The 21,983-nt window shown below is 47.4% G+C and overlaps 1 protein-coding gene across 1 annotated transcript; it reads right to left on the reverse strand.

The window, feature by feature from the left end:
- Nucleotides 1–5,339: 5,339 nt before the first annotated feature.
- TNFSF15 (TNF superfamily member 15) lies at nt 5,340–19,492 on the reverse strand. Its single transcript, XM_082008921.1, has 4 exons — nt 19,198–19,492; nt 12,374–12,422; nt 11,688–11,735; nt 5,340–6,357 (listed from the first exon to the last, which is right to left on the reverse strand). The coding sequence occupies exons 1-4, from the start codon at nt 19,393–19,395 to the stop codon at nt 5,930–5,932; spliced, it is 723 nt and encodes a 240-aa protein (XP_081865047.1). The 5' UTR covers nt 19,396–19,492; the 3' UTR covers nt 5,340–5,929.
- Between the last annotated feature and the right edge of the window lie 2,491 nt (nt 19,493–21,983).

Genomic DNA, 21,983 nt, shown 5'->3' on the forward strand with positions numbered 1-21,983 from the left:
CAGTTCCCAAGCTGCCAAGGTGCTCTTATGTGTGGTTGTAGACAGGGCAAACCTGGCTTTTTGGCCAGTGATTGGTACTACGGTTTTTGTCTCCCTTGGGTGCTCAGCAGGGAGCATCAGTCCCCGACTCAGTGGGCTGAGAGTCCGTCTATGATGCAGTTTCTGATAAGCACTGTGTTTCTGTAGAACTTTCTTTTTCAAAATAGGCTAAGGAATAACAAAAAGAGGGAACCAGCTGTTCCCCATACTGCAAAGGGGAGAAGGGACTGAAAAAGAAAATCTGCTCAACCGTTATGTTTTGCCTTTTGAAATGCAAGTCTCTGTAAGCCCCTCGGTGAAGGTCTGAATCCGAGTTCACTCTGGTGAGGGACCACTAAGTGTGCATAAAATAATGATCATTCACACGTTAACACACAACAAAATAGGTTTCATATACATCAGCGTTATCTGGCTGTATTGGCTGATAGTTCTTAAGTGGTTAGGGTTTTTGGAAGGGGACCAGGATCAGAAGTTGTCACATTAGTTAACTTCCATTTTTATTATCATAAAACTTGGAAACAAGAAGCTAAGTCAGTTCTACTAGTAAAAACACACATCAGTACTGAAGCACAAGACAATATACAATCACTTATATGAAAATACATTACAATAGCAAAATGCTATACTGGTGTCTAATACCCAGATCTGGGCAAAAATTCTTGACATTTTCTGATTATTCTAAAGAATGAATTTTTCTCCTCATTTCTCATCAGAAATGATGGGCCACTCAGGAGATTAATGCAACAAAGCGCAATGTGGTCAGTTATACCATACAGAGGTGAAAAATGAGATTCCTTCAAAATTCTGAAATACGCGTGTTGAAAATTGTAAATGAACACCGTAATCCATTCCACTTGGTCTGTGCTGAAGTTCCATATAGCCTGGTAGCGTCCCCTCTTACCAGGGGGCTGGTCACCCTAACATCCACTGAACTCTTATGTCCAAAATCGTCTCAGCAGCATCCTTTTTGTCATTTGGGTTATGTTTTGCTAAGGAACGTGCCCTTCAGCTTTCCACCTCTAGACCCTAATCCTGCCAACATATGTGTGCTGGAGATGGTCGGTGTAAGCGCTCCTTGATTTGAAGCATTGCTCCTATAACGGTGTAGCTGAGGGTAAACACAGGTAAAACTTTCTATCCACTTTTAATTTGAGCGATACAGACTTTACTCCTCCCATACACCAAATAGGAAAACTGAGCTCACTTTTACGACGATACCCCTTTAGCCACACGCTCAGGACTATACTATACGGTGCAAGTATATGCAAGAATATGTAAGATTGGAGCTGTGATCCTTACAGCTTGATTTAGATTTACTTCTGTATGTACATGGAGAGAAAGTTAATGCTTATTTACCAATACCTACTTTTTAAGGGGAAAGGAAGCAGTAGGTAACTGAACCTTTTTATGCATTTGGGTTATATTTAGTGTTAGTTTTTTGGAGGATCAAAGAGACTAGGGAAGAAGAGAATTCCTAAGAACTAAAATATTTTGATCAGACTTCATATTAAAAAAAAAACAAACAAAAGAACTGTTATTTTTTCTTTCAATGGTTTTGTTCTGAAAAACGCTTAATTTTTTTTTTTCCTCCTAAGAAATGTAAGGGTCAAAACCTGAAATCATATATTTTTAACTCATGTAGCATGAGCTGCCTATTTCACCCTTTTTCTCCATATTGGATTTTTTCTCATAACTGTTTTAGTTTCACATCCACCCAAACCATATTTTCAGTTTGACCACAGACTGAAAGGTCACTTGTTCACATGACCAGATTTCATTATCTTCTCATTCAATTGAAAATGCTGATGCATATGTATTTTCACATCTCCAGAAATTATTTATGTTAAAGAAAATTTTCTAATTCAATAAGCACAAATTTCTGAGAACACTCCTGTCCTTATTTAGCTTCAGAAAAATGTGAGAATCCACAGCTTGGGTTCACTCTGAGGTATTTCCCTTTAAGCTTGACCTCTGTCTTACTTAAGTGGCTTTACTCTGACTTCATGCCATTGACATCTGTGGAGGAATATCTGATATACAACAGGGTCAGAATCAGCCTCTGCATACTTATTATGTTTGCTGGTCACTGTTACAGAAACATTATTAGCACTGAGAGGGTGAAAAAAAGGGAGAAAGAGAGAATTTCCACTAGGGTAGATGTGTGGATTAATATGCCTGCACCACTTTAAAACAAGTAATGCCAGATATATTACTTTATGTCATATAAAATGTGTGTACACACATAGCTGGTGTGCTAAATGTGCTAAAAGGTGGTGTGTGCAACTGGGTGCAAAAGCTTGGTCTAACTAGACTAAAATAAATATTTTTATGCCATGGTTAATGGATCGAGTCACACCTGTAATGGAGGTACAGGTACACTGCAGCAGGCAATTTTTTGCTTCTGAAATTTATTGTTAGTCTGCAGTGGAAACAAATGATGTGCCTTGTGATAGAAAAGGCTCATTATTGCCAATGGGCTTCCTATAACTTCTATGGGATATACACAAATATATATGTAAGTCTATGTATATATGTGTATACATCCCATAGAAGGCTCTTTTATTGTATGCCAAATACTGCATTCACCAGTCCTCTCCCTCAGACTTCATATCTACCATCACCCAGCTCACCAGGCATTAAGTGGTGATGACTTTAGATAGAGTTTTTATGGAAAACTGCTGTACAAGCCAATCAGGATTGCGTTATGGCCTCAGAAAAATGCTACATCATCTCATTTATAGAAAGAAAGAGCTTTCAGAATGCCTGTAACTGTCTCAGAACAGCTGGAATTTGCACTCCAATTTTCTCCAAAGATAAACCAAATTCATCACAGAAGCTTTCCTGCCCTGGTTGCTGAGAATCACCTGTCCTGGACAGGCCACCTTTAGGTCTTCTCTTTATGAGATTTTCCACGTTGATTCGTGTGCTAGTCACCTAAAGTGCTTCATGTGGGGGTCTGCAAGAGCTGCAAATTTCGCGTTTTCATATTTTCATGAGTTCAGATCCTATTTTGGGCACACAACTAAAGGATCAGAAACTCAGAAGGACTCAACGTGGGATGTTGAGACAACAGTTTAGAAAATCTGAGCTATGGAAGGTCTTGGGGTTTCCCAGAGAATAACCTTGTCTTGAACAGCCAAGAGAGCGAGATTTCACCAGATTCTACTGTGGTGTGTGGGGCTTCTGAGCAGTAAGAAGAGCCCTGCCAAGGAGCTGCATGACCAGACACCCTTTCTGAGAAGCAAAGAGGCCAGGTCACCTACCTAGCTAGGTACTGAATGGATACAATGGGGAATAATGGCTCCTGTCTCAGCCCGTTTCAGCTTAAAAGCAAAGGCTAAACAGGTAGAGGAAACATAGGAAGAAGGGCTTAAGATGGAAGTGAATCTAGCCAATAAAGACATAAGAGGATGTTTGGCCAAGAGTGTTTGCACCTGCTAGCAGGATCATGACCTTTACTTTCTGCCATCCTATCCTATTTTCAGATGCCTGTCACCCTGGGCACTGGGGTGATTGTAAGAGAGAAGTTGCACGTAGAAAATTAGATTTGGACAAAGGTATCCTTATACGTAATGGACAGGGCCAACAAGTCAGGAAAGTGCCTGTGGGAGAAAAGGATCAAGAGGACAGCTGAAATGTGGATGTGAAGAAAACGAAGAACAAGTCAAAAAAGGGATGGGAAGCCAAACTGGTTTTGATGCAGGGACATTGTCAAGGTCTCCTAGATGGGCAGTGTTATATAGTGGACCAACACCCAATGACTAGATTCAAGGAGAATCTGGAAGCAATAAAGACACCTGCTGAGAAAAGAAGGGCAGAGCAAGATGGTAATCTACCTAGCTTTTGCGATGTGTTTAATGCTGTTTCAGTGTAGATAAAACAGTGAAGGACGGAGACCCACTTATGGGACCCAGGTACTGCAGAATAGGGAAGGATGGTCAAAAAGCCTTCTTTTCTGAGATGATTTACCACATAAAAGATCTGCTAGGTTTAAGAGGTATAGTCATGCTGTCAGCATGGCTTACACCAAGCCATGAAGAGGCAGAGATCCTGATATTGCCTGGATCTCCCACCTCCTCCTCTGCTTCTCTCTTCCCTTCACCCCCAACCTGCCTCAGCTTTTCTCTATGCTCTACACTTCAGCTGTGCTACTGACTTTTTCCTTGCCTGCTCAAACAGATCTTTATACAGCAATACGTTGTCCCCTGCTAGGAAGAGGCTTACGGTGGACAAAGCAGCCTGGTCTCACTGCTGGTTGGACGGCAATATGGACTTTTATAGCTGGGCTGTCTTCACCAGAGAACTTCTCTGCCTAGAGAAGCAACAGCTACAACTCAGCTACAATCCCCCATCCCTAGTGGGGGTTGTATGTCCTGGTTGTGGGCCAGATCTGGTGTTCTCCAACCTGAGTGCCTCCCTGACACTAACAGTGCTTTTGGGCCCCACCATGGTTTGGGTGGAAGCGTTAACTAGGCAATCAAGCCTTGCTGTTAATTCTGGCCAAGAAGTGGAAACTGGAGGAAATCCAATGAGGTGGGGCAGGAAATAGAAAGAGTTGCAGAGAGTGAAGCCTGGTCATTGCAGAATGGCTGGGTGGTAGGTCCTCAAGTGTGAGACCTCCTGGCAGTTAAGAGTCTAAAGTCCGAATCTAGAAGAACATGACTTGAGTCATTGTCAGTGATGTATTTATTGCGGGAGGAGGACAGCTGGGGAATTTCCTTGAGACACAGTAAGGTCTATGAAAATAAACAAGTGCAAGGTGGGAAGCTAAACACTCCTGAGCTCTGCACCTGGCCGTGGCACGCCATGATCGTGTCTTTGGGTCTTTTGATTTTGCGTAGGGACTACCGGTTGCCAACCTTCACCCAGGGTTAGGCTGGGGAGTCCCTTGTGGTTAGAGGACCACTGCAGCATTGGCAATGGTTGCAAAGGGAAGCACAAAGACAGTGCTTAATAATAAGCAAATAAATTTCTTTATTTGCGCTTGCTTTTGCATTAAACATAATGGAAAGCAAAATATTGCAGAGGTTTTCTCTCATAATTTCAGTAGTTGATTTTAAAAGTGTGGGAAATTTTGCTGCGTGTGTGTCTCTGCCTTGTCTTTTCTGTTTTCCTAATGTTAGAGCCTGTCAGGGAGATTCCACTTTCATGCTGAAACAGAAAGTGTTTGTGTGTTGCCTAGAAATGTTAGATAAAGTTTTGAGGCTGTATACTGACTTAAAGAACTCTAAACAATTTCTTGGGAAAAAAAATTTCAAGTAGCTTCTGCAAAAAACAAGATATAATCTGCTTTACCAGGAAGTTGGAGGGAATTAATTAAGCAGTTAATGATTAATTTGAGCTTTATGTTAGAGCAAAGTATTGAGCAAATCTATTTGTAAGAAAATGATAAAAAGTAATTACCTTTTAGAATCAAGAATCTGAAGAAGCGTCATGCAAAACTATACTGGAAGTGCTGGAGAAAGTTCAAAACACTTTTTTGAGTTGAGGAAATTGTGCATTGGAGGTGGGTTAGTGGATGTAGCCTAGTTGCAATATTCAAGATCAATATTCCTACCCACAGGTATAAACTGTTTCTTCCCAGCTTACAAAGTTTTGAAGAGCTCTCAGTTTTTGCTTTCAAAAATATATTATTTCCTTCAATCTCACTTTCATTTTTCTGGGTTTTTTTTTGGTTGGTTTTTTTTTTTTTGGTTTGTTTCAATTCAGCCTGTGGCTTCAGCTTTTCCTACCTCTTAATTTAAGGCCGCAGGGAGCTGCAGGGGACTGACAATACAGAAGAAGAATAACAGCACAGAGATCGCACCCCGACACACGCCCACAAAGCCAAGGTCCAGTGAGGTCATGCCATGTCCCCGAAGGAAAGCCCCCACCAGCTGCTGCCAGGGACCTAGAGTAAAAAGGCACCAAAGAAAGTTTTGTGCTCCTTAGTGTAATCCACCAGTTTGATGTCGCTAACATTGACCATTAGCTTGTCTCCTACTTCTAAGGAGACCACGGCGCCCAGATAAATGGGCTGGAACCAGCTGTTTCCCTCTTCACTGAGGGTCTTGGTGCCAGTCAGCAGCTGGGTGGGCTCAGGGTAACTGTCAGTGACTTTGGTGATGATCTCAGTGACAGAATTTGTTTTACTGTGACTTTCAATGGGCCCTCGGAACGTGACCTGAGCATAGACATAGTAGTCCCCAGACACAGGTATCACCAGTGCGCTGCTGGAATAACTCAGGTTGTTCTTGGTAAAGGCCAAGCCTCGCTTGTCTTCCCACTGCAGGATGGGCAGGTGGTTTCCCACGTTGTTGGCAAGATCTTGTTTCTTCACTGAGGGAGGAACAGAGAGGGAGAAGAGGTGGGTTAATTTGCTACAGGCAGGGATATACTGCCGAATGCAGCATGAGATCTTGACGCCAAAGGGTGAGCAATTTAAGTAGGGTAATCAAAATGATAGGACAGAAATATTCTTATTTTACATCTTGAAACCTGAGGTGAACTGGCTGCAGGCCAACTGTCCAGTGATATTTTTGGAAGGTGTCCATAGGGTATCCAGATCTGAGCAATTGGGAGTTAAAACCAATGATGCTTTTGGAAGACCTTGGCCATCGCAGGCTGCCTGAAGGGGTATGCTGCAGCTGGATGTCCTGGTCGTGGGCCAGATCCAGGATGATGAGACTGTCCTTCCTAAAGGCTGACTCTCATGGCACTGTGGAGCAATACGGATGGCTTTACCCTGTGGGTCCGGGGTGCCATCTTACTTATTTACAGAGTAAAAACCTTGTCCATAAGTGAAACCTGTGCTGGGGCAGATGTGCACAGGGGTACCATGCCTGTACCTAATGGTTTGGGGCAGTAAAAGAAATAGTAAAGCATCATTTTCTTCAGTAGCGATGGATTGCAATTGTGTTTCTTAGACACCGCTGCGCTTGCGGAAGTTTCACAATGATCAGCATGACCTACCACCAAGCACTGAGACATCTGAACTTCTTTTCCTGCCAAGTCGCTTCTGAAGTATGTCAACATTTGTTAGCCCATGTGTCAAGCTTTTCTTCCTCAGTGTTTGCAATGAATTTTTTTTTTTTTCTGTAGAATTGCCTTTGGTTTACCAGTGTCATTTGATTTTACCAAAAACTCAGAAGACGCCACTTCAAGAGGCTTCAAAGGCCTGACTCCAAAGCAACACATTATGCTCAAAAACATTTTTATCTCAATTTTTTTTCAGAATGCTTTGCTGGAACAAAACACTAAGCTTGGTGTTAGCCTCAGCTTTCCTCCAGACTTTTCCCCAGTCTTTTAGCAGAGCTCTAATCCAGACCCCAAAGTTAGCCTGATCCAAGCCAAGGATGCTCCCCAGGCTGCAGGAGCCTCAGGGGAAGAGTCAGGGAACTGCTGCCTTATTCCCTTTGCCTCTTCTCCACCATTTTAATTTATCTCATACGACAGTCAAGAGAATAAGCCCAAGCACTTACTCATTTTTCTGCACGGAAGCAAAAGATTTTTTCCTGCTCTTTTGTGACTGCCACATAAAATTGTGATAAAACAGAAGCTGAGGCAATGAAAATGAAGAGGATAAAAACCATTAAGATTCTGCCAGGTATTAAAATGAACCTGGGAAGTTAATGTTAAATGCTGAGAAAGACTGAGGCAACTGATTTCCAGGAAATGAGAACTTTTTCATGAGCTTAACTTAATCTTTAAAGTTGATTTTGATTCAGCATTTGGGGAAGGGGTGTATGTGCATGGGCAGGGAGGCAAACTGAATGTAGGTAAAGGAAAGCTTTGAAATTCTTTTGGCAATAACCGTTAGGCTTATCCTGGGTGAAATGAGATTCAGAAAAACTAATGTGCTCAGCTTCCAGTGGCATCCATTTCCCTCTCTTTTCTAGTAATAAATAATCCGTAAGGAGACAAGGAGGTGTTAGGAGAGCAATTTCCTGCATATTCTCTGAGTAGCACAACAATATAATGGCTTTTTTTCAGCCTGCCTGTCAGTTCTGCTGAAGTATCAAATCTTTCTGATCTTTCCCCAGGAGGCAAAGTACGTAAGGAGAATACTTCTGTGTGGGAGAATGATAGACAAGGATTGTGATAGCAAGCCAAACTAAATTATTGACATATTGTAAGGACTGTGAGGCTTAGAGCCAATGGAGCTTTGCCTGATAGAGAGGAATATAAGAAAGTGAAAGTACTCATGGTCTGCTCCTTCCTCACCTACCTCTTGGCTGTTTAGGGACCGGTCTGAGTCCTGGCATAAAACTAAAGTAACATTTGGGTCACTCTAAGGTTTACAAGAGCTTGGAGTAATACCTCGCGGAGATCAGTTGGTAACAGATGAAAACTTGTTTGAGATGGGAAAGATCTCAAAAGATCAGAATATTTTGAGAAAATGTCCCGGGCTCTTTTCCGTCTTGGGAATTTTGGGGCTGCAACTCAAGAGAAACTGCATGTGAAATATTCTTTTCTGTGTACAATGACGCATTTAAAATGTCAGTGACACTCAATTCTCCAATGTTTTTTATAACTAACAGGCATCTCAAATAAGTACAAGATTTCGTAACTTCTGGAATTAGGCAACTCATAAGTTTTACAGCTATAACCTCCCTTTTAGGTTAAAGCTCACTCTATTGATGCTCTCTATTTTCAAGTTAATTGATTTTTCCAATGCTTTCAACACAGGTCAAGAGGAAAAATGCATGTTCAAATGCCTTTGAATACAGTATAGCTCCTTTTCTAGCAGCCATTGTACTTTGTACTTGTCATTTATTTATTTCATAAATATATGGAGCTATACTTCCTGCAAGTATACATATTATGCTAATTCTTGAATTAAATAAAACCCCCTTTTAATACAGGATCTTTGCTACAGTTCCTTCAATTTTCCCTTCCACTATAAATTTTTGGCATCCCTTACACGGGAAATTACTTCTCCTTTCCCAAAATCCCTTTTGGTTTATTCCCTTGCTGGAGAATCCCTGTTGCTCAGCAGCCTTTGGGTACATTTTGTGGCATATTACTGAACTTGTGGGGTTTCTACAATTGTTAGCCCTCACCGCTGTGAGAGCCTGATGCCAAACACTGTACTCTGAGGCCAGACTCCTGGTCTCAGCAAGAGATTGGAGTCCGAGTATCCTGTTGTAGTAAAGCTCTTGTACAGCACCTATTGCAAAGTCCTGGGGCTGCAGGGTCTCTGTTGCTCAAGATTGTGTCCTGAGAGTTTAATAACTGCCCTTAAAAGGTCATTGCTTCCAACAATCAAGTGGAACCCAAAAGTGATGTTCTACCCAGATTTAGTGGATTGCTCCGATACCACTGCAGCACGATAAATGCTAGTCAGGTACTTGATGGGGTTCCTGCAACATAGTTCGTCCAGCCATGCCTCAGGCTGGTGACAAGAAGGAATAGACTTTGGTCTGCATCGTGACCCGCAGCGCAACCAAGTAAGTCAGAGAAAGGATTATGGCATGGCACGGCACCGTCAACACCACATGGAAATCGGGGCACGAGAGAGAATGGGGATGGAGAAAAGTCCTAGCTAGGTGTTCACATGGATTGTGCCATTCTTCACTAGCTATAGCCACCCAGGGAGGGGAGATCTTGACAGCAGGTTGGCTAAGTTCAAAATGCCCCGTGTGTGTTAAAAAGGCCAAAAGAAGGTGGAAAATTCATCATAAAGGAATAGAGACCCAAACATCAATTCATTCTGCTACTGCTAATTCGGTGGTACATTCAGCGGTGGCTAATTCTCATTCCTCTCACTCCTCTGCTCTTACCTTCGAATATATGTGCCTAAAATGAGAAAAATGCAGAGAGAACAGAGATCTGGAAGAGATTTCCTACGAGGGACAGCATGCAGTCTGCCACCTTCGCCTTGAAAAGAAGGTGCCTGAAGTGGGGGAATGTAACAAAGATCTAAAGAATAATTATTTCTTTTTCACTTTCTCTACACGTGTCCTGGTTTCTGAGAGGAGAAGATAAGACCAGGGTAGCACCCAAGAAATTATTATACAGCAAGTTTAAAGTAACAGGAAATATTTTCTGACTGCGATACACCGTTAAGCCTGGGAACTTGTGCCACAGGGTAGAGCAAAAAAAAATACGCTTGGTCTAAAAAATGGTCAAAGATAAGTTCATGGAAATTAGGTTCCCTGATGGCTACGTAGCACAGCAGCCTGGGTATATCATTTTTGCACAGAAAAGAAGTGATAAAATCCCCTTAGCTTTTTCCTTTTCAGGCTCCTTGCTATGGCCAACAGTGACTGGCCCGAAACAGCAGGTTGAAGAGGATGGGCACCATCCCGGGGAGACTCGGGAATGCCAGCGAAGGAGGTTTTGCGAATGGGGGGCCTGAGGAAATTTGAAGAAAACTGCTGGGTGCTTCCCTGTGGCTTCCTTGTGTGCAACCCAGGGAAGTTCCCGTCAGCAAAGCTGTGCTTCGGCTGCTCTTCCGAGTCAGCTGCACCGGGAGCCTCAGGGTCTCTCTGCCACGTAGGGACTCAGGGGAAGCAGAGAGACTTACACCAGCAGATAGAGTCCTTTTGCTCTTGCAAACTTGCACTTAAGCAAAGATGCGTTTTGGGCAAGGACGGGTCAGTTTGGGAGTTCTAGCAACCCGCATGCAAGAGCGAATGGGACCAAGGATGCGCATTAGGAAGGTGCGTGTGGATTCAGGGAAGTAAACTATGCTGAGAAAGAAATCAGCCCTGGAACACCGATTGGTGTAACCTTGTAGGTGAATTTGCGTGAAGCATCGTGCCCCTTCTTGCATGCTTCAAGTTACTGGGACGACACACAGGCTGTTGGGGAAGCCTCTGCAGCGAGCTGTGTTTCTGGGAGGTATAAATTGCCTTAGGTCAGAGCAGCTGGAGAGCCTTTCAGCACCCAACTCCATCCACATTGCGAACCAGCCATGAATTTTTTCCGCTTCTCTGGTAATACATAAATTTTCCAGGTGGGAGGAACTGGCAAGGATGGGGGAGGGCTCAGGACAGTGTCCTTGCTGTGATGGCAGCTACACCTTCAAGGTTGAGGTGGCGAAACGGTGGCCTTGCAAATGCCAGCAGCCCCTCGGAAATGTGTGGCAGCCCACCCTGAAACAGGGCTTTGTGACAGCACCTTCCTGACGAGATAAGGGCTCGGAGGCATTCAGCTGGGCATAACGCCTCCCTGGCTTGCTCCATAAAAACAGGAGGCTATTTGATGGGAATACAGCGTGTGTGGCCCGAGTCATGCCTTGCAGAAAAATAAGGTCTAAAACTGGTCTTATTTGACCTGATTTTGCTCCAAAACTGGTAGTCCTTCCCAATTCACTGCTATGTGAGGGCTCAGCTGGGCTCTTTCCCCGGCCTTTTCTTGGGGCTTCAGCAGATCACGAAGATACCGAGAACCTCTTTAAGTTCAGTTACAAGAACTACTCATTCAATGAAAGAAACAGCTTGGAAAAGTGGCAAGATTTCTGTCAACGACTTCCTTCAAGGGCCCTTTTCTACAAGCACAGGCTGCAGTCAATCTGTCGTGGTCAACAATGCAAAGCTGGCGATTATTTGCCCCATGTTTCCCACAACACCTGATCCTATCAGACCCATATAAACCAAGATTATTGCACCACCACATCTGCTGTAATACCCGTGGGAAATGCTTCATTTTTGAACAAGCATTACCTGTCAGGTGCGCTCTTGGCTTTTCTGCACTGGAAAGTGTATCTGTAACTGAGGGGAAAAAAGAAAAAAAGCGTGTAAGGACGTGTGCTGCTATTCAGGTCAACGAGATACGAGCGGTGATCGATGCCGCTCAGGCGACGTGTGCAGTCCCTCTCCATTTCTGCGTACATTTGAGTCAGGAGTTATTTGCTCTGTGTTTTTATTGACACCGCTGAGGTAATAAAATCCCTTTCAGAATGAGCGAGCTTGTCAGGCCCGCTGTGGTGTTGACAGGGCACATCACAGCCGTGTCTTACATTGCTGGAGGGTGAATGGAGGGGAGGTGTGGTGCGCACGGCTGAGCGCGCGCTGTGCCCGGGCTCCCGAAGCCTTGCTTTGGCGTGTTCAGGGAGTTGCACCGACCTCGGAGAGCCGCGAGGAGGTCTGTGCCTGCACTAGGAGGAGCGAGCTTGCTCAGTCCCGGGGTTAGAAACGCTTGCGCTTCCTCTATGGCCCCAGTTACCTCCCTGCACCTTGTCGCCCAGGTTTGCCTCTGTCTGCCCCGGCTTGTTTGGCTTGGGAGGGATTTGGGTGGTGAGAGCGGAGGGCGGGTGGGGAGGTGTCTGCCAGAAGGGTGCTGCGGCAGTGACTGCAGAACCCGGGTAAACAAAGGTGTTCGGGATGGGGGGAAGGACCAGCAAACTTACCATCTACTGCCCGTTGCTTCAGAAAGCGAGAGGCCCTCTCCTCCGTGACCTGCAGGAGAGATTTGCAAGCAGTTAGCTCGGGGCTCCAGGGTGTACAGTGCCTCCACAGAGTGTCTTGTTTGCATTATCCTAGAAAATGGAGTATGCTACGGTAACGTTATCAACCTCAGCTAGAGCTTTTATGTAAAAGGACAAGCCCTGACAGGGCTTTGCTTCATTGCAAGAATTTTCTGACGCTTGTTTGAAACTGCCTGCGTCTCAAGAAAGGTGCCAGGGACGGGACCTGAGCTCCTGTGGTGGTGGTTGTGTTAAACTCCAGACTTGTTCAGAGGCTGGACAAGCCCTTGGCATAACTGGGAGAGGACTGGCAGAGTGGCCAGTGTGAATTAGCCATCACTAACCCTCCTTGGGGACGGTGCCTCCATCCAGCACTGCTGGAGCACCTCTGCTGCTTAGAGAGGCTCCTGCCCCTCAATCTGTGCGGAGCAAGCAGAGAGATGTGAGCGATTCTTCCCTGCCTCAGGACTCATCAGATAGAGCCTTTGCAGGCACTCTGTTCATCCACAATGCCAGCGAAAAGACGGACAGAGGTGCATCAGCAACAGAGCTGTCGTTTCACCCGCTTTTATTTCTGTATCTGTGTTATTTCAGACTGTGAGCCTGGAGCTTAGGTCTGCCCTGAGTGTTGGGTAGTCTTCTTGGAAGTCAAAAAGGAGCTGAGCAGGTCTGAGTGCGCAGCTGGCAGAGGGTGAGCTCCGTGGCTCGCTGAAACCACCGAGGGAAGGTAAGGCAATTCGCGTTTGCTTGCCTCCCGTGCTTTCCTCTAGAGCTGAACACCAGCACACTCATCGCACGTGCCCGTGCCAACCTGCGTTTGCACGGCAGCAGGGCCAAGTGGGCCGTGCCAAGTGGTTCTGACGTTTAGGTCGAGCAGTTCAAAGAGAAGCAGCTGCCTGCCTGCCACACGCCTACCAGGACTGGTCCTTCTGAATCACGCTTGGGCACGGCTGGTGGCTTCTCGCCAGGTGCCGGTCCTCTTAGAGCAGCCTGCAAAGCAGCACGGGCCCTAACTGGAGGATGCCGTGGGATGCCGACCTTGGATCCGGCCTCCCTGGGGTGCGAGGAGCATCCCTTACGCTTTCCCCCAGGCACAGCCCATTGCGGGTCTACGCCAACGGTCTGGCTGCAGAAAGCGGACTGTCTGGGTTATGCAGCCCCCTCAGGGTTGACTGTCAGGGCTGTCAGGAACGCCTACCACGCGACATTTGTCAGGAGCAGGCTGGTGTGGTATGGTGTGTTTTAGGGACAGCTACAATAAATACGTCGACTAAGGGTAAACTGCCGCTGGTCAGCTTGCAGCTGAGGATTTGATGCACACTGCTCGATAAACAGGCTGAAATAGCGTTAGCACGTAGATGCTGAAGCTGTCTCCTGGTGGCTGCATCTCACACCACTTCAAATACTGCAGGAGAAGTAGAAAATAGATAATTTATATTAGCCGGAGGAAGGAGAGTGTTTGTGGGAGAAGAGTCAGGCTGCCTGGGTTTGGAGACTGTTAGCTACTCCAGTAAGCCCAAAGATATTTTAATGTTTTACTGGCAGTAAACATCCATGTGGTCCTGCAGAAAACCATAATTTCTAAAATAGTTGTTCTGGTGCATTGGAAAAAAAAAGGGAGAAGGAAAATTGCAGGGAAAATTATCTTTTTTTTTTTTTTTCCTCTCTTCCCCACCTGTACACACATATATAGCCCAGCCATAGGAGTCTGCTGCTCTGCAGGAAATGTCATCTAGAAAAGACAGTGGTGCGAAAGCTCAGTGTGCGGCTGACAGAGAAACGGTGTTGCAGCATCAATGAGATGTCTGGGCTTTTCATTATGACTAATGACTTTCTCCAAGGTCCTGTCTCCTTGCTGTGGTGTCTAAACATGACTGCAGTTTTGATGTGACACAACGTCATAGCCAGGTGACTTTGTCCTTCCCCTGGTGGGAAGCACAAGATTGGCGTGGAGGATTTCCCTCAAACACCCCCCTTGCTTTTGGCCAGATGTATATGCCTAAGGGTATATTTTACACCTTTATTTATGTGATGCTTCCTACATAATTTTCAAGTGACATATTTCCTAATGATGCTAAGTACTGCAAAGAGCTACAAATCAATCACAAACCTACATTTAATCGTGTAATTTCAGGTGGACTCTTTACATATTTAAAGCCTAACTTCTTCTGAAGTACTTTATGTAAACTTGGATGTTGCAATACAAAGAGAGGTGATGGGAAAATGGGAAGGCTATCAAGAAGAATTCTGTTCTTTACAAAAAAATAACAAAATAAAAAAATTCTTTACAAAAAATAACAAAATGGTTTTGACTAAAAACTGGGAAGAAGCTTTTTATGCAACCTCAATTTACTTGTTTCCAAAGAAGGTTAGATGGAAACTCCAGGTGCTGGAGCTGCGTTCATAGACGCTAAAGGACAGTGTGGTGCCGTAGATAGAGCACGGTGCTGCAAGGGGTGAAATTATTCTGTTTCTTGGCAAAGTTAGGAGATTTTTTCCCATAATTGTGCTGTTTGATAAGGAAACAAATCTCATCCTCCTATAGAAAATATTTTAGCACTAGCCAATGCTACATAATGACCAGGTATTAGTAGTATTTGTCCCAGATTGGTACAGATGTTGTACATTGATGGCATAGATGAGGTGGTGAGGAGAGCAAAGCAGAAGGAGACAATAGAGACATTATTTTACACAATTAGTGTTTTTCTCTCTTTTCCTTTCTTGCTTAGCTGTGATTCTGAAAGGTTCACAGTATGGCTTCAATTTTCCCTTTGGTTACTGTGGAGAGACTGTAACCAGCACCGAGTGATGTTGAAAATCCCACCTTGTAGACAAACGATGCCTTGGACAGCCAGCTCTAAATACCCTGAAGACTGCGGTATGCAAAACACTTCTATATTGTTTTGATACCAAGAATGTCCAAAAAGTCCCACTGCATTTATATCCATATATTGCTAAAGCCAAAAGGAAGGGCTGAACATCCCCTTTTCACATGCTTTGCCTCTCGCACCTCTAGGAAGGGCTGGGGGTATCCGCTAGAGAAAGGAGCTTTGGCACTGCAGGCAGAGAGATTAATAAGCAAAATACCCGCAGCAGCTCCAGCCACTCCATGTTTAGCACAAGACGCTGTTTTACGGCAGGGTCTCTGCAGGCCATACACAGCTCGCACACCCTCAGCTTTGCTAGCTCCAAAGATAATGCATGGGCTGGGACGCACATTTTTGGTAGGGGCCTGTCCTGTGCCAGCAAAAACTGGCCTCAGTGGGAGTATTTCGGCTGGACTATAGTGCCCAGTGTGAGCACGTACCCAGGGCATGGCTCACTGGCTTTCTGGCCCACGAGGACCATGTGCATCAAGCAGCAATGGCCATTCAGCAATGTTCTGAGTTCTACTGCTGCTGGCTTTTGGAAGGGGAATCCCACACGCCTGGGCCTAGATGCAATGCTCGCTGCTCCTCCCCGGGCATTTCTCCATCCCTACAGATCAGGAAGACATTTCAGGTTCTCTTTCCCATTTGGGGAAGCCATTAAGGCTTCTGGCTCTGCATGTCTGCATGTTCTGGCAGTCCTCCTCTGAGCTTTGCTGCTAGCTTCCTGGCTTCATCCTTTGGACGGGATCCAGGTGGAGCTGCTGGGACCTTAAAGTCCCTTCTGTACGGCAGCAGCTCCCTTCCCCACGGCAGGGCTGATACGGCACACAGGTTCATGTGCAACCCTTTGGACAGGTTTTGGAATTTCCCCTTATGCTGCTTGTGGTCCTGCCGTGCCAAGGATGCCACGAAAATAAGCCCAAGTACCACCATCTGCAGGCCGTAGGACTTGATGCTCTGCCGCGCTGGGCTAGCTGAGCGGGCTGCTAAGGCAGCCAGGGACGCTCTCCCGGCTGCTGTGCCATTCCCTTGGTGGATTTCCGCGCCCGGGTTGAACCTCGGCTTCCTTTTGAGAAGGATGCACCGCAGTCCTGGCCTTTCCTCTGGAAGGGCACCACTACAGCCTTTTATAGATTTCCTGCTAATAACATAAGCCTTGCGTTATTGCTTAAAGACCCCTATTTCCTCACCTTCCTCCGTCTCGAAGCACAAAAGAAAGTGATTCCTATTTCCCAAAGGGAAGCGGTGTAGTGAGCCTGGAAAGTGTCCAGGGAAATCACCACCAGACTGGAATTATTCATGCAAGACACGTTATACCATGAGAGAGAACTGGTGGATCGTACATATTGCTGTAATGACGTAACTTGCCCCGCTTTTTCCTGAAAGGGACGTTTCTGGGGGAAAAGGTGGGTTTGTACCCCTTCAGCGCAGCCCCAGAGCAGCAGAGATGAACAAACTGCCTCACGCCGCAGGCAGACCGAAGAGGCACACCCCTGTTGCACAAGCTTTCCTCGGCTCCCCTTCTCCTCCTCCTTGCTCCAGGAAGGACAGGCTCAGGAATTTACTACGTCTGCTTCTCACCTGCCCAGCCGCCAAGTCCCTCCCGCCTCCCAGGCCTGTCCCAAATGCACCAGACGCTGGTAATCTGGCACGCCTGGGCTCAGCTCTGGTCCTGGGGCAACGAGAGGACTCCTCCCGTGGGCTCGCTGCTGCAAGGGTCAGCAAGCAAGTACGAATCTGGTGCGAACTGGGGCCTGCCCACTTGCTCCCAGTATGCCCCGGACATCCGCACGCCAAAACCAGTGCCACAGAGAGCGGTCCCAACCTAGTCCTCCTGATTTGGGCTAAAGACGGGGCACGTGAAGAAGGCATCCTTGGGCAATCCAATCCTAACGCTTCAAATGCAGAAAGAAATGTAAAAGGACGTTTCCCTGAGAGCTTTTGTGCCCAGAAACGTTCCCATGGACTGAAGCAGCCTGCCGCCGCGCGAGCCGCGGGGCTGAGCGCCGGGGCTCAGCCTGCGACACGGCACTTTGGGGAACGAACGGAACGCTGCGCAGACAGACAACTCCACCCGTCTGCACTCCGTCGCTGGACAACACCGGCGATACCGTCCGCACCCGCAGAGTGGGCGAGCGATTCGGAAAATGCAGGGTCCTGCTGAAGTGCAGCCGTGCGCTCCACCCACAGGGCTCGGCGCGGAGGCAGCGGGCAGCCGGCCAGCCCCCAGGATTTTTCCCTTCCTCATGGGGACTCGCAGAGGCTGTGACTCGTCTGATCACCTATGACATCACGGTGGGAATACTACGTGCTGATAATTCAGGGCGTGCGCATGGAAATACACGCTAGCGTAGCGCGGGCGAGAGCGAATCTGATGGCTTACGCTGCGCTTTTCCTCTTAAGAAGCCAAACCCAGCCACAAAAATACTTTTCTTCTGCTAACTCTGCCAAGAGCCAGGAACACATTAGTCCAATCAAACAGGCTGACATTTTAGTATCATTTCACTCTAAGATCGTTTCAGGAACGGAACTGTTCTGCTTTGTACAACCTCACAGGACGCAGACAAAGAGCAGTGCAGCTGAGACTGCCCAAGGTGCCACTTCGCCCTGCGTGCACCCGCTCTAGCTGGCCGAAGTAGCAGTAACAGGGTCCGCACGGCAATATGCACTTTTGCGTGTGCAAGAAATCGGCTAATTTAACAGCCTGAGGTACCATTCAGGGCTGCCGCGTCTTCTTTCAGCTGTGCATGAAGCTATTGCCAGATAATGCAGAAGATGCTGCACCCAGACGCCGGCACCGCTTGGGCGTGAGACGCTGGCCATGCGGATCTGAGGTCAAACGGGGGCTAGCACGCCTCTGCGCAGCCGAGAGCGTGCGCGCGCGCGGCCGTGGGTCCAGCTGTCACACCCTCCGAGCACCCGTAGGCTAAATGTGCGCAAGGTTAGAAACGTGCCTTCGAGGCCGCTTATTAATGCTGCTTTCTTTTGCTGTTCCTAAGTGAGCGCATAACAAGCAGGCTAATCGGCTGGGGAATTTCAGACCTGAAGCTAAAATTCAAACCTCGATTCTTCAGACCTGTATGCAGCCTTCTAAGCACGGGGCAGTCCTGCTGAATTCATAGTCTGCCATAGAAATAGGCACTTGTTTGCAGTCCGGCACAAGGAGGAGTGGCGTGGAGTAGAAGAGCAGTAGAAGCAGCCACACCAGCAAGCTTGTATTGCTAAGTGATTTCAGCTGTCTGTCAACGGAGAAGAGCTGAGCAGAACCCTGGCTCTGGAGAAAGTTTTGATGAGGAGTAAAAAACGGGATGAGAAATTTAGGGTCAGATTCCTGAATTGTCCCAAAAAGTATCTCTGCGGGAGTCTGCGTTAATGATACAGGAAAGCTGTAGCTATCTGCCCAGTGATGGATGATGGGCACTGACCCACTGACACCAGCAGTGCAGTCAGCGGTTGTTTGCTGAAATAGGACACTGGGAGGGGAAGTCTCAGAGGTAACCCGCAAGGAGGGAGGAAAATGAGCCATAGTAACAAAATCTGTCTGAAATCAGTGGGGAGACACTAATTTCTATCAACTAGCGATTTTTCTTAAGCATTTCCCGCAGCATGTCAATAACAGTTTTGAAATGGTATGTTGTTCTGTGACCTTTGTGAAATTAAGACAAGAGGAACAGAAAACGTTTGCTAAAAAGACCAAACAATACTAAGATTTATCCCAGGCAGATTTGCGCTGAGTAAGGAAGAAAGAATGTACCAGTGAGTTTCTCGCCTTCCCTTAAACATGAGAAACTCATAAAGAGGCTACGGGAACCAGCCAAACCCAGCCCTGGAGACGCGGGACGCAGCGCTCCCCTCCTCGCAGGGCAGCCGGGCAGGAACCGGCCGTCGGGCTCTTACCTGTGCGGCGCAGGGGCTCGGGGCTCTGAGGTCTCCAGCCAGCAGGTAGGCAGTGGGCAGCGCCAGGACCAGCACGGAGAGCAGGCACAGCAGCACCGCGCACCGTATCCTCCTCAAATCCTCCCTGAGGTGCATCCCGGAGGCTCGGCTGGTCCCAGGAGCCGCCTCCTCCAGGGTTATCTCGGCCCCGTGGTCCATGCCGGCACCGGGCGTGCGAGCTGCGGCTGTTCCTGGGTGGGGAGCGGGAACGGCACAATCTCCTCTGGCGTCTGCTCTGCATGGAGACCCCCATTAAATAAGAGCTGTCCCGAGTGTGGGAAGGCACCGACACACGCACACCCTCCCTCCCAAGGAATGCACCGCCTACAATAGAAACCTAGCTCAGGGAAAGGGAGCACCGCGCTCCCCGAGCTCCCCGAGGTGCCTGCCGCTCGCCTGCCGCCGGCTTTTTTCCCCCTCGTTGTGCAGAAGGAAGCTAGGAAAGTCCCGGTGGGTGGAACCAGGATAAACCCAGCTGCTGGGCTGGATAAGCTTGAAAGTTCTTCCACATGGCAAAGGGAACGTGAAACCGATGGGAGTGAAAGTGAGAAGCAGGGGGAGAGCAAGAGTGAGCAGTGAGGGCGAGCCTGCGGCGTCCTGGAGCCCAGCAGTTTCAGCGCAGCCCTGGGAGAAAAGGGAAGAGTCTTAGGGACGGCGAGGGCATCGCAAGTGACCCCAAAGACGCCGTCTGGTTCTCTGAAATGTTTCTTCATTCCCACATTTCAGCAGACTTTGCAGCGGGCTGCGGATTGCTCAATGTACCTTTTGCACCAGACAGTACGGGGTCAGACCTAAAATAGGGTGTTTAGCTGCTGCAGCGTTCGTCTTCTCCAAACCGATTTGATTGTGCTTTCTCGGGAGCCTGTTATCATTACTTGGAAAAGCTGTGACTTTATTGCGCTTGGGAAAAATTTATGTCATCTTATTTTATTGATAGCTGCTGTCTCTGATTAAAAGGGCCTGCTGCCTATGGGCAACCTGGGGAGCTGCTTGGCAACTGATTTCGGAGAAACGAGCTCTGACGACAGCTGATGTCCGGCTGGAAGGGGCTCCCTCCTCCCGGGAAAGGCTAGTTGTATGCTCGCTCCCTGCCATGCAGCAGCAGCCCGGCCGCCGGCCGTGGCAGCGTATGGGAAGGGCTTGGCAGGAGCTGTCTGTGGAGATGTGGCCATGGAGGCTTCCCCAGATGGTTGAAACTGGAAATTTTTTCCTGGGTAAACGTGGTTCTCATCAAAACTGAAACGTTCTTTGATTTATACGTGCACACACACACTGATGTGCAGAAACTTACCCTTTTTCCCTGGTTGGAGAAACAGGGTGGAAACTTACTTATTTTTTAGTGAGAGAGCAAAAAGGTTTGGTTTCCCCCACCTCCCCACGAAAACCATCTCAGATTTGTGTTAGTACAAAATAATACCAAAGAAAGAAAAATATTTTCCCAGTTCGTCTCAGGCAACACTGCTAGAAATCTTCCCGTTACGATGGTTCGGCGCAGCTCTTGGTAAATTGGAAAGCTGAAGGTCAGGCTCTGAGCAGAACACATAACCTGGGTGGTGAGGAGGACTGAGGCTGTCCGCGGCGGGGATGGGGATCCTCGCCAGCAGACTGGGCAGGGAACAAGCCGGGGAAAGAGAAAGTGCGAAGGGGAAAGCAAGAAATAGTGAAACGCAGTATGGTTTAGGGAGATGGGACAAGAGAGCTGGTAAGGCACCAACGGAGTGTGTTCTAACGCGAGCCAAGCCATATAACTCTTGTGTGACCTTAGGCTAGTGACTGGGTTCCTTCTCTAAGTCATTGTTTATTTTCATTTAGGCTGTAAAACCTTGAGGACAGGGACTAGTCTCTATTTTTACAGCACCCAGAACTGATTTCAGGGCAGGTGTGACTCCGTTTATCATAAATTTAAAAAACAGACTGGGTGGGAAGGTGCTGCTAAAATCAGTAGAAAGAAACATATTTATGTGGAAGTGCTGTGTAGAGATGTGGGGTTTTTTTTTCCTGGGGTCCCAGTTGCTTATTCTAGGGCAGAGTACTAAAAAACTAATACTAATATTTTGGCCATGAGTGTCAAAGTTAATTTTCTCTTCATTGTGAATGCCACAAAATGCTTAATATATATTCAAGGCATGTGCCTTACAAGCAGCCAGCCACAGATATCCCCAATCTGTAAGCCCGCAAACCTCCTGGAGTTTATTTTTTTTTTATTTTCCAAGGAATTCCAGTGGAGCCAGTTCTGGGTTAAAAGAGCTTTTAAGAGCTTTTGTTGGCCTGAGACTTCTCGCAGTGGTGCATGACCTGCGAACCTTTGGCTGGAAGAGCAGCCGGAGCCTCAGAGAGCGAGGGCTGGACTCTTGAGATGAGATGGGAACAGGTTCATGCTCTGCCCCGGCTCATGAAGCCAAGCTGAGAATTTGTTCTTAAAAATCCCAGGAAAGGAAGGAGGAGTTTCTTTTTCCTCTCCAGGGCACAAGCACATCTGGCACACGGCGTGCCTTCTACCTGCCAGGAGGTGACTCGCCCGAGGCGGCATGGCAAGGCAGTTCCAGAGCGGCCCGAATAAACCCAGGTCTGCAGACCTCCCGTGCCAGCACCGGCTGCGCCGCCGGCTGCCCTCGGCTGTGCCGCTCCGCGCAGGATGCTCCTGCCCGGAGCCTTTCCCGGCTCTCCCCTGGCTGCAGAGCAGGGAGCGGTGACCTTCGGTGGCCACGACAGTCTCGTCCTTCCCGTGAAGGGAGCTGGGGCTGTGC

The sequence above is a fragment of the Phaethon aethereus genome (assembly GCF_964289735.1).
Source record: "Phaethon aethereus genome assembly, chromosome: 20".
NCBI classification, from domain to species: Eukaryota; Metazoa; Chordata; class Aves; order Phaethontiformes; family Phaethontidae; genus Phaethon; species Phaethon aethereus.